The sequence below is a fragment of the Molossus molossus genome, unplaced genomic scaffold (assembly GCF_014108415.1).
Source record: "Molossus molossus isolate mMolMol1 unplaced genomic scaffold, mMolMol1.p scaffold_m16_p_10, whole genome shotgun sequence".
In the NCBI taxonomy this organism is placed as follows: Eukaryota; Metazoa; Chordata; class Mammalia; order Chiroptera; family Molossidae; genus Molossus; species Molossus molossus.
The window spans coordinates 76,390,908-76,401,627 of NW_023425345.1; the positions used below are offsets into that span (position 1 = coordinate 76,390,908).

Consider the following 10,720-nt stretch of genomic DNA (forward strand, 5'->3'; position numbering starts at 1 on the left):
CTGCCCAGAACTCCAAGGACACCTGCATACCCAACTGGGCTGTCCACCACGACTGGGACCGGCCACACCCCGCTCACCCGCCCTCCGGCCCGCGGGGTGGGGACCCCCGCAGCCAGCGGCGCAGCCACCACGGGGTTAAGGCTCCGGGCTGGGGGAGGGAGGGGGCCGTGAGGGGCGGGTGCAGAGCCAATAGGCGGCCCCAGAGTCCCCGGGGCCGCGAGCTGGGAGCGCGGAGCCGGGAGCTGAGCGCGCCGGGCTGGGGCCGGGGCCGGAGAGGAGCGGAGCGGAGAGGGAGCGCACCCGCCCCAGCCCCGAGTCGGCCGCCTTCCCGCCCGCCGCAGCGCTGGCCAGCGGCCGCCGCCCAGCCATGGAGCCGGACAACAGCCCCCGGAAGATCCAGTTCACGGTCCCGCTGCTGGAGCCGCACCTTGACCCCGAGGCAGCGGAGCAGGTGCGGAGCAGGGCAGGGCGGGGCGGCAGGGGACTCGCCCGGCCAAGGACTAGGGACCCCTGGACTGTAGGATCCAAGATCCCTGCTTGGTCCTGCCTTAGCAGTGCGCCTCAAAGGGCGGATGCGCTCAGTTTGGGGGGTCTTCTATCCCCTCCCCCACCGTCGAAGCCACGTGTCCCTATCCTTGCTTCTTCGAGACGGACAGAAGGACGAGGCCCTCCACTGGAAGCTTGTCCCCACGAGTCGCTCCTTGCTTCCCCAGCCCTGGGGGAGGGGGCTGCCTGAGGACACGGCCCCTCCCGCCTTCGCCAATCTTGCGTCCTCCACCCAGTCAACCCCGCCAGAGTTTCTGAGCTCCGTGGGGGCACCGAAGGGTACCCGCAGCAGCGCGGGAGGGGTGCGGGGAGAGGGTAGGTAATGGAGGGAGCCAGGTGCTGTAGGAGTGGAAAGAAGAGGAATGGCCCTCCCAGTCCTCTCCTAACTAGGAGCGACCCTGCGGGATCCCAGAGAGTGAGAACAAGAAGGGGCTGAGGGACACTGAGAGGGCTGGGGCCTTGGGGAGAGAGGAGGTCCCAGTCTGCAGGCTGAGGCTCCCCTTTCTGCAAGTCTGGACACGTGGGTCCTTTTTCCCAACTGCTGCCTCTAGGAGCGGGGAGTGGGGGTGGCACGGAGAGAATGGCACCGGGAAGCCACAGGCAGGGTCTTTCGAGGGACTGGGATTCAAGTTGAGCGATAGGCGGGGGAGAAGTACTGCTGGTCTTGGTATAAGGGGTGGGAGTCCAGGGCTGGGCCCAGCCTCCTGGCCTGGCCTATTTTTAGTTCAGAGCAGCCTGGCAGAGGCAGCAGCAGCCTATGAGAGTGTGTGAGCAAGTATGTCTCAAGGAGAGTGAGCGTGAGTGGAGAGGGTGACCACCCGTGGTCACTACTACAGCCTGTTTGCCAAATATTTGCTCATTTCTCCATCTCCTTTGTGTTCTCTGTCTATTTGCATGGACATCCCTCTTCCTAAAGAATATCCATTCCCACAAGGTCAGTTCTCTACTTCCCCCAAGTGGTCACCAGGGCTCTGCTGGACCTCCCCACCTGAAAAAACAGTGACCCCCTCAGGATGGGCTAAGAGAGTGTTCCTTCTGTTGATCCAGCTGTTTGGTAGAATAAAATCTGGATGGGAAGGGAAAGGGAAGGTACACACCTTATATACATAACTTCAACTTCCCAAGTGTGGGTAGGGGTTAGGTACCTGCATCTCCATCCTCTCCCTGGCCCGGGGGAGCCACACCTCCAGATATGTGAGGTGAGACCTCAAAGGTCCTGAGGATGAGGAGGATGGAGAGCCAGAAGCCTGGGGAGTGTTCCCTGGGGTCAGGAGAAAGACTGTTATGCCTGCAGGCAGGGGACTGGCAAAGATAACCTCAGACCCAAGAAAAAACAGGCCCAAGAGTGTGGAATGTGGGGCTTAGGGGTGAGGTTTCAAGCAGATATTCCTTCCATTGGCACAAACAGGTATTATTACACCCACATCTGTTCAGTGTTAGAGGAGGCAGGTGTAGGTGTGTGTTGGGGGCTGGGGGGGACCAGCTGGTTCAGGGGTCTCGGGGCAGGGGAGAGGAATAAGGGAGTGCTAAGGAGCCAGAGGGAAAAAGAGAGCTGGGACTTGGGCCCACTCTTCTCTGATCTTCAGAAATCTGTCTGTCACGCCTGAAATTGTACCTGCAGTCTAACCTCAATCCTCCTGCTGTGTTACCCAAGTGTGTAGGCAAAAAGCTCAGGTTTGGCAGAAGCTCCTAACCCACGCTGACAAGGAAGGGCAAAAAATGCTCAGAAGATCTGAATTAGGGAGCACAGAGTGGTAAGGGATGAGGGGTGCCCACAACTACCAGGTCCTTGGCATGACTAGTTTGGAAATAAATCAGAGAAATCAAGGCACCAGGTGTCCTTGAGAGCTAGGATTTGGGATAAGTGCAAGAGAAAAGAGCATCTACTTGTTTCATAGTAGTTCAGGTGTCTGGGAAGTGCTTTTGGAAGTGTGACTTTGTTCCTTCACAGTTCTCAAGGACACTGGGTGCTTAGAAATCTTGTCCAAGGCAAGGAAAGTGGCTAAGGGATCTGCGCAAGATCACAGAGCCCTGCTGCCCTTTCAAAGGTTCTTTCTGTCATACTTGGAGTCTCCTCAGGCCCCCAAATTCCACTAATCCACACCCCACCCTCTCTCCCTGTCACTTTCCCAGCCAGCCCCCTCCCCTAGGCCAGGAAAGAAATCGAGAGGAGTCCCCTCCTAGGAGAACGATGACCCCACCCACAGACATGAAGCACCCAGGCCTGCCTGCTGGCACCCAGCGCATTTGCACCAGGAATAGCTAGAGACGGACTCAGCTAATGTTTGTGCAGTGCATGCATGTATGTGCATGTGCACACACTGGACTGGTGGTGCCAGGGACCTTGAAATGTCACCAGAAACAGATGCTACTGGATTCTCCTGAGAAACAATGCCCTACCTCAACATACCCCCATTCTATGCATCCCATTTCTTCTCAGACTGACACTGCCCCTCTTGCTATGGCTGATACCTATTTGGGGGCATAGAGAAGGGCAGGCATCTTCCCACCCTCATCCCCAGTGGAGATGATATAAATAATGGACACAAAGATAGGAATTTGATCATTCATTGTCCTCACCTACTCCTCTTAGCCCTGAATAATTTTAGTCCCCTTCCCAATCCCATTAGCCTTCCCTGCTGCCCTGGAGGGAGCTACAGAGACTCCCACCCCACCTTGCCCCTCACTTCCAAGCCCCTAAATCCTCCAAAGAAAGGGGAAAAACTACATGTCCCAAGAGTCCTTGGACCATCTTCAACAACAATCAACTTTATTGGCAGCATGACAAAAGAACAGCAAGAGGAAAGGAGCTCGAAGCCCAGCAATCAGCTCTTCTGTGTTAATTTCTTAGAATGGGCCCCACAGCCCAGAATAAGATTTTTTGGCTAAACTTTAGGCCCTGACCAGGGTTCTGCCTGGGATTCCTCTTCATTTGTATTTACCCTGACAAGGATGTTCACAGGACATATCTCCTGACAAATCAGAAAGGCAATGTGTCCAAGGATACGGGGAACATTAGGGAGTGAGGGGTGCAGGGGGTGCACATTCAGACCTACCTTTTCTGTGCTGATCCCTTAGGCTGGGTAGGGATGGAGGGGTGCTCTCTGCAGGTGCTGGTCCACAAAAGGTTAACGTGTGTTTGGGGGGAGTGGGCTGGGAGACTGAAGGAAGAGCCTTGTGCCTCTCAGATTATTTCTGACCATTGATCCCGGATGGACGGAAGGACAGTGGGCCAGAGATCGATGCACTGGAGCAGATTTAACTGCTGAGGTGGAGAGCTAGGGCCAGGACTGGGGGATATGAAGAGACAAAGAAAGGGTAGGGGATGCAGAAAGTGGAGGTGGTCTTTTGGGTCCCCTGTGGAGAGAGATGGGCCCAAGAAAGTCCACCCTGGGACAACAGATTCAGTGTAACATGACATTTTTTGAGGTGTGCTAACTGGCTGACCTGGACTATGTTGCTGAGTGGTGTTGGGTGGGGCTTTGATGTTTCCACATGTACTCGATCTCTTCCTTCAGATTCGGAGGCGTCGCCCCACTCCTGCCACCCTCGTGCTGACCAGTGACCAGTCATCCCCAGGTAACCCCAGAAATGAGTCGCTGAAGGGAGTGGGGGCTGCTGCAGACATCTGGGTCCAGTGGGAGAAGGTGGGTGCTAGATAGAAGGGCAGAGCTGAGAAGTCAGAGATCTCCTCAACCCTGGTGGCAGAAAAGTGGTGGCTGGATTAGCAGGAGGATTTCCTTTGCTCTGGGAAGATAGAGCAATGCTAGGAAGGGGAGGAGACCACCTGGTTTCTAAGCCCCTCGGGAAATGGGGTGGTCAACTGAGTGCTGGTTGCTTCGCAACAGCCTTCCAGGTTTCTCCAGCAACTGAGATGCTGCTGCCGCACCACCCCCCCCCAACCACCACCACCCAGAGGCAGTGACAGCTGTGAGGGGGAGAGACCGCCTCCATCAGCTATCTTCACAGCCCCCAGAGGGGAAAGGGACGGTTAGAAAAAGCTCAGGGAGCAGCTGGCATTCTGGTCACCAGTGTCCCCATCAAGGTCTGGAGAGAGAACAAGGTCTCAGGGAATGTCATGGGGAGCTTGACAGGAGAGTGGAAGAGAGGTGGTCATGCTTATAAGCTAGATGGGAATTCAGGACATCTGAGTCTCCAGCTTTCTTCCAACTAGTGAAAATGATTGTACCTTCCCAGCCCCTGCACAGGATACATTTGCTATTCTTTTTCTAATGTTCCCTCCTATCCAGGGTTCAGTTCCAGACCTGGGGTAGTATTCTCTCCTTTGCAGGGGTCAGTTCCAGACCTGGGGTGGTATTTCCTTCTATGCAGGGCTTAGTTCCAATCCTGGGGTGGGGGAAATGGATGGAAGGAGAAAGATATGGACACTTCAGAGTGAGGAAAAGAGCAAAGGAACCACAAATCCTGGAACCTCCAGGTCTGAGGCAAGCATGTAGACACAGATAAACCTGTAGGGTAAAGACAGGATTAGTTGCAGCGGTAAAGCCAGCCAGCAGAGTGGGAGGAAGCTGAAGAGAGAGGCCTGAACAGCCACCAGGGTTAACTTCCTGGGGCAGGTGTCAGGAGCACATCAGGAAGGAGGTGACTGCAGAGGCTCCTCCAGTTGAAAGTCAGCTCTGTGGGGACCCCCTGGGTTTCCCATCCTCATCGCTTTCTCTTTTCTCTGTTCCCCTCAGAGATAGATGAAGACCGGATCCCCAACCCCCTTCTCAAGGTGAGCTGGCCCGTCTCACTCAGCCCAGACCAGGGAACCCACAGACTCATTAGACGATTATTCCTCAGAACCCTCCATCTGCAGAACCTTTAACTCCCTACTCCCTGAACCCCCAAATGTGCATGAGTGAACATACACACACATCCCCCCAACATGCCCCACACAGTCTTCGTGCTCAGGATTGTGGGGCCCTAGAGAAGCAGGAATTTTCTTCTCACACTTTTGGAAGTCCACACCTACCCCCATTTGCAATCCAAAAGCATAGAAAGGTAAGGAAGCAGGTGAGAGGGCTGGCACCCACCTGTGTTCTGTCCTTCGCAGTCCACTTTGGCCATGTCTCCACGGCAACGGAAGAAGGTGACGAGGACCACACCTACAATGAAAGGTTTGGAAGATCCTTCCCATCTCTTTTATTCCTTCTTGCAATTTTATTTTTTCCCTTTTATTTTATTTTATTATTTTTCCAACACCATTTATCCCCATATACCCTCTTCCACCTCCACCCACCCCACTAACCCCGCCCCCATCTCTTTCTTCCCCTCTGTGCCTGAGATAGTGCAGTTAACCTAATGATCCCTTTGGAAGGGATCCTTGAGAAATCATTGAGTCTGTCTTTATTATGGATTGTTGCCAGACAAACTGGAGGTGGATTCCAGCTGTTTCCCAACTAACTGAGTGGCCTTGGAGAAACTTCTTAACCTACTGAGCCCCAAATACTACCTCACTGTGGCAGTTAAGTTAAAGAAAATATGTGAACTCACCCAGCATAGTGTGCAACACATAGAAGTTACTCAAATTTTTTTCAATTACAGTTGACATTCAATATTATTTTATATTGGTTTTAGGTATATAACATAGTGGTTAAACATTTACATAATTTACAAAATTATCTCCCCTCCACAATAAGTCTAGTACCCACCTGGCACCATGCATAGTTATTACAATATTACTGACTATGTTTCCTATGCTGTATTTTACATCCCCATGGCTCTTCTGTAACTACCGATTTGCACTTCTTGAACCCTCCACCTTTTTCACCAGCCCCCAAACCCCCTCCCATCTGGCAACCATCAGTTTGTTCTCTGTATCTATGAGTCTGTTTCTGCTTTGTTTGTTCATTTATTTTGTTCTTTAGATTCCACATATAAGTGAAATCATATAGTGGTTGTCTTTATCTGTTTGACTTTTTTTACTTAGCATAATATCTTTTAGGTCCATTCATGTTGTCACAAATGGTAAGATTTCATTCTTTTTTATGGCCGAGTAATGTTCCATTGTATATTTGTACCACATCTTCTTTATCTAATCATCTGATGCTGGGCACTTAAATTGCTTCTATATCTTGGCTGTTGTAAATAATGCTGCAATGAACAAAGGAGTGCATATATCTTTTCAAATTCATGTTTTGGATTTCTTCAGATAAATACCTAGAAGTGAAATCGCTGGGTCATTAGGCAGTTTCATGTTTAATTTTTTGAGAACCCTCTATACTGTTTTGCATATGGCTGCTCCAATCTACATTCCCACCAACAGTGCAAGAGGGTTCTCTTTTCTCCACATCTTCGCCAACACTCATTGTTGGTTGATTTACTGATGATAGCCATTCTGACAGGTTTGGTTTTAATTTGCATTTTTCTGACGATTAGTGACATTGAGCATTTTTTCGTGTGTCTATTGGCCATCTGTATGTCCTTTTTGGAGAAATATCTATTCAGATCCTCTGCCCATTTTTTAATTGGATTGTTTTTCATGTTTAGTTGTATGAGTTCTTTATAGATTTTGGATAGTAACCCCTTATCAGATATATCATTGGCAAATATCTTCTCCCATTCAGTAGGTTGTCTTTTTGTTTTGTTTATGGTTTCCTCCACTGTGCAAAAACTTTAGTCTGATATAGTCACATTTGTTTATTTTTTCTTTTGTTTCCATTGCCAGAGGAGATATATCAGAAAAAAATATATATTACTAAGAGCAATGTCAGAGTTTTCTGCCTATGTTTTCTTCTAGTTTTATGGTTTTGGGTCTTACATTTAAGTCTTTAATCTGTTTTAAGTTTATTCTAATGTATGATATAAGAAGATGGTCTAGTTTTATTTTTTGCATATATCTGTCCAATTTTTTCAATATCATTTATTGAATAGATTGTCTTTACCCCCCTGTTTGTTCTTGCCTCCTTTTTCATATGTTAACTGACTGTATAGACATGGATTGATTTCTGTGCTCTCTATTCTATTCCACTCGTCTATGTCTGTTTTTATACCAGTACCATGCTGTTTTGATTTCAAATAATTCTTGGCTCTAATTTGAGTCTTTTCTCCTGCCCCCAGGGGAGATCAAATATCCCAGCAAGTTAGGAGGAGCTTTTGTTCTTAAAGGCTCTTCCCTAAACCTTTCTTACCTTTTTTAAAATATGTTTTTATTGATTTTAGAGAAAGAGGAATGGAGAGGGAGGGAGAAAAAAACACCAATGTGAGAGAAATATTGATTGGTTGCCTCCCATATGCACCCCAACCAGGGATTGAACCTGAAACCTGAGCATGTGCCTGAAATTGAACCAGTGACCTTTTGATGCACAGAACAACACCCAACCAACTTAGCTACACCAGCCAGGGCACCTTTCTTATCTTTGAAAGGAATACATTTTATTGTCTAGCTTTAGTCCCTCCTAATTGCCTAGTGAATGTCCCTCCTTGTTCAGATCTCAGGGGATGGGAAAGTGAACCACACCAGCAGTATGTGATGGCTGTTTAGTGGGGCTGTTGAAGTTGAAGGTCCACAGAGGAGGCTCTGGGCAGTCATGTCCAATGTTTTCTCCCTTTCTCTGTGCCCCCAGAGCTCCAGATGATGGTTGAACATCACCTGGGGCAACAGCAACAGGGAGAGGAACCTGAGGGAGCCGCTGAGAGCACAGGGACCCAGGAGACCTGCCCACTTGGGACCACAGACACAGAAGCGGAGTCAAGGCTGGGCACCTCTGGGAAACCACAAAGTATGTTCAGACTGGGGAGGGACCAGCTCAGGAGAAAGCAAGCCTTACTGTTATGGGAGGGGCGTAGTAGTAGCCAGAAACTGTCTTCAGAATAGTGATGTATCTGCACGTATTACATGTATTTACATCTCTTCACCTTTCCTTACAGAATGACCCCAGCCCCTCCCAACTGGCTTTCAGAGCTCCCTGTTGTGGCTGCATGGGTGGGAGCCCATCCTAAGGGGAATGGCACTCATAGGCTGGAATCCCAGCTTTGCCCCCTTTCCTGCCCAGAGGCCTTAAACAACTTACTTAACCTCAGTCGATAAAACAATAATGACAGTGCCTATTTCACAGGGTTGTTTGTAAAAATTAAATGAAACGGCCCAGTAGCATACAAAGCATGCAATGAAAGGAAACACTGGGGTGCTGTCAATACATGTCCATAGTCCCTAATCCCAATTATTCCAGAAGTCAGAATTTTCCAATTTTATGAAGATGATATAAGTATGTATGTTGTATGTTACATAATACCCCCAGCTAAGCACCCAGTAATCAAACACATTAATAATTCTACAGTTAAATGAACTGTCCCACTAAATGGGATAAACAGACTATAAATAGCTTCCGATCAGTTCAGGTCAGATTTAGCCACACATTGAGATTGTACCCAAATTTGAAAACATTTTTTGGAGAGATTTTTCAATTTCTGATTGCAAATTTAAAAAAACCTTTAACATGGTGATTCTATAGTAGGAATTGTAGTTAGAGGAAAACCCTGTTGGTCTTGCCCAATTGCCCCAGCTTGGTCTTGGCTCCTCTCGGGGGTCACTGGCATCTGGGATGGGGTGAGCAAAAGCACTGCTCTCTACAAACCCTCATGAATAACCTCTCCTCCTAACCCCCATTTTCCCTCATTAGAGCCTGCAGAATCCACCCCAAAACCTCAGGAGAGGGGCAGTGAGAAACCCAGCACAGAGGAACCCTCAACCCATATACCACCACTGGATCCCCAGGGAGCCAACTCGGTAAGCCCCAGGGCTGGGCTGGGCTGGGCTGAGAGAGCAGGAGAGCAGGCCGTGTGGTTAGAGGTGAGGGCTAAGATCCGGAGTCAGGGAAAGGGGAACAAAGCACCAGCTTTAGTCACTGAAGAGCTATTCTCTATGGCAAGAGGATGGACAGATGAGAAGCTGCAGCAGGAGAGACTGAGGTTAGACTCTAAGTCAGGACTTCTGGCTCCACAGATAGGTGATAGAAATAGACCATGGGCCCTGGCCGGTTTGGCACAGCGGTTAGAGCATCGGCCTGCGGTCCGGAGAGACCCGGGTTTGGTTCCCGCTAAGGGCATGTACCTTGGTTGCAGTTTGTCCCCGGCCCTGGTTGGGTCGTGTGGGTGGCAGCCACTCGATGTGTAGCTTTCACGTCGATGTTTCTCTCTCTCTCTCTCCCTCTCACTCTATCTGAGCAAAATATCGAAAAATGTCCTCGGGTGAGGATAAAAAAAAAAAGAAAGAAAAAAGAAATAGACCATGGGTTTCCTGATCAAGGGCATTTGGATCCAAAAGGGAGAGCCTCACCTGTCCAGGCTGGGTGAGCAGTGGTCCTGCCCAGAGGAGGCATCGATGAAATAATCTCGTGAGCTTTGATTTTACAGTTCCCCTTCCCTGTGGAGACTGGACAAAGGGCAGGAACTGGTGTCAGACATCAGAAGTTAGATGCTTGACAAACGGATGGTTGAGCAGACCAGCAGGGAGGCGGACAACAGGCCCTCTTGCCTCTCACACACCCTCTCTTTCTGCCCCCTTTTCCCACAACAGGTCTGAGAGTGGAGGAGACACCCTGGATACAAGACTGCAATTGGGAGTGTGTGCACACTGGATTTGTTTATTTCTTCATTTTGGGGGGGAAAATCTCTTGTTTTTAAAAAGTGATAAATTTGGTGTTAGGTCCTTGGCATTTTCCTTTTTTTCCCAACTTGGAGAATCTTTTCTCTCTCCCCCTCCTGTCCTGCCCAACTCTACAGCCTCCACCCTCTGCCCAGCTGCCCCTGGGCAGGAGACGAGAAAGTGGTTCTTCTCCAACCCTGCCTTTACTTGCTGTGGGAAGAGAAATGGGAGTCAGATCAATGGAAGGACTAACTTCCAGGGTACCTAGAAGAAAGAATGACCCTGGTTCTCTTTTCCTTTCAAGAAAAGTTATCACCACCTGGCAGGGCTGCCCTGCAGCTGACACTTGGAGCTCTAAGGATGGTCCAACTGGGACTTTGCTGTGAGCACCATCTGCTGGGAAAAAGGGAGAACTGCAGCCTGGCAGGGGCCTGTGGAAGAGTGGGTGCTGTGTTATGTGGATGCCTCCTTGCCTGCCCTTCAAGCTTCAGTGGTTCTCAAACTTCAGGATGTGTTCCCCTCCTCCACCTGTGAGAAGACCACCACCCCTATTCCAACCCATTAGCAGAGATGTTTTGAGAATAC

At 49.8% G+C, this 10,720-nt stretch overlaps 1 protein-coding gene across 1 annotated transcript; it reads left to right on the top strand.

Moving 5' to 3' along the window:
- The first annotated feature begins 207 nt into the window (after positions 1–207).
- Positions 208–10,198, top strand: PPP1R1A (protein phosphatase 1 regulatory inhibitor subunit 1A). The gene is made up of 7 exons (XM_036252560.1): positions 208–451; positions 4,065–4,125; positions 5,244–5,281; positions 5,603–5,666; positions 8,115–8,270; positions 9,171–9,277; positions 10,067–10,198. Exons 1-7 carry the CDS (start codon positions 368–370, stop codon positions 10,070–10,072), a joined length of 516 nt encoding a protein of 171 aa, XP_036108453.1. The 5' UTR covers positions 208–367; the 3' UTR covers positions 10,073–10,198.
- The last annotated feature ends 522 nt before the right edge of the window (positions 10,199–10,720 follow it).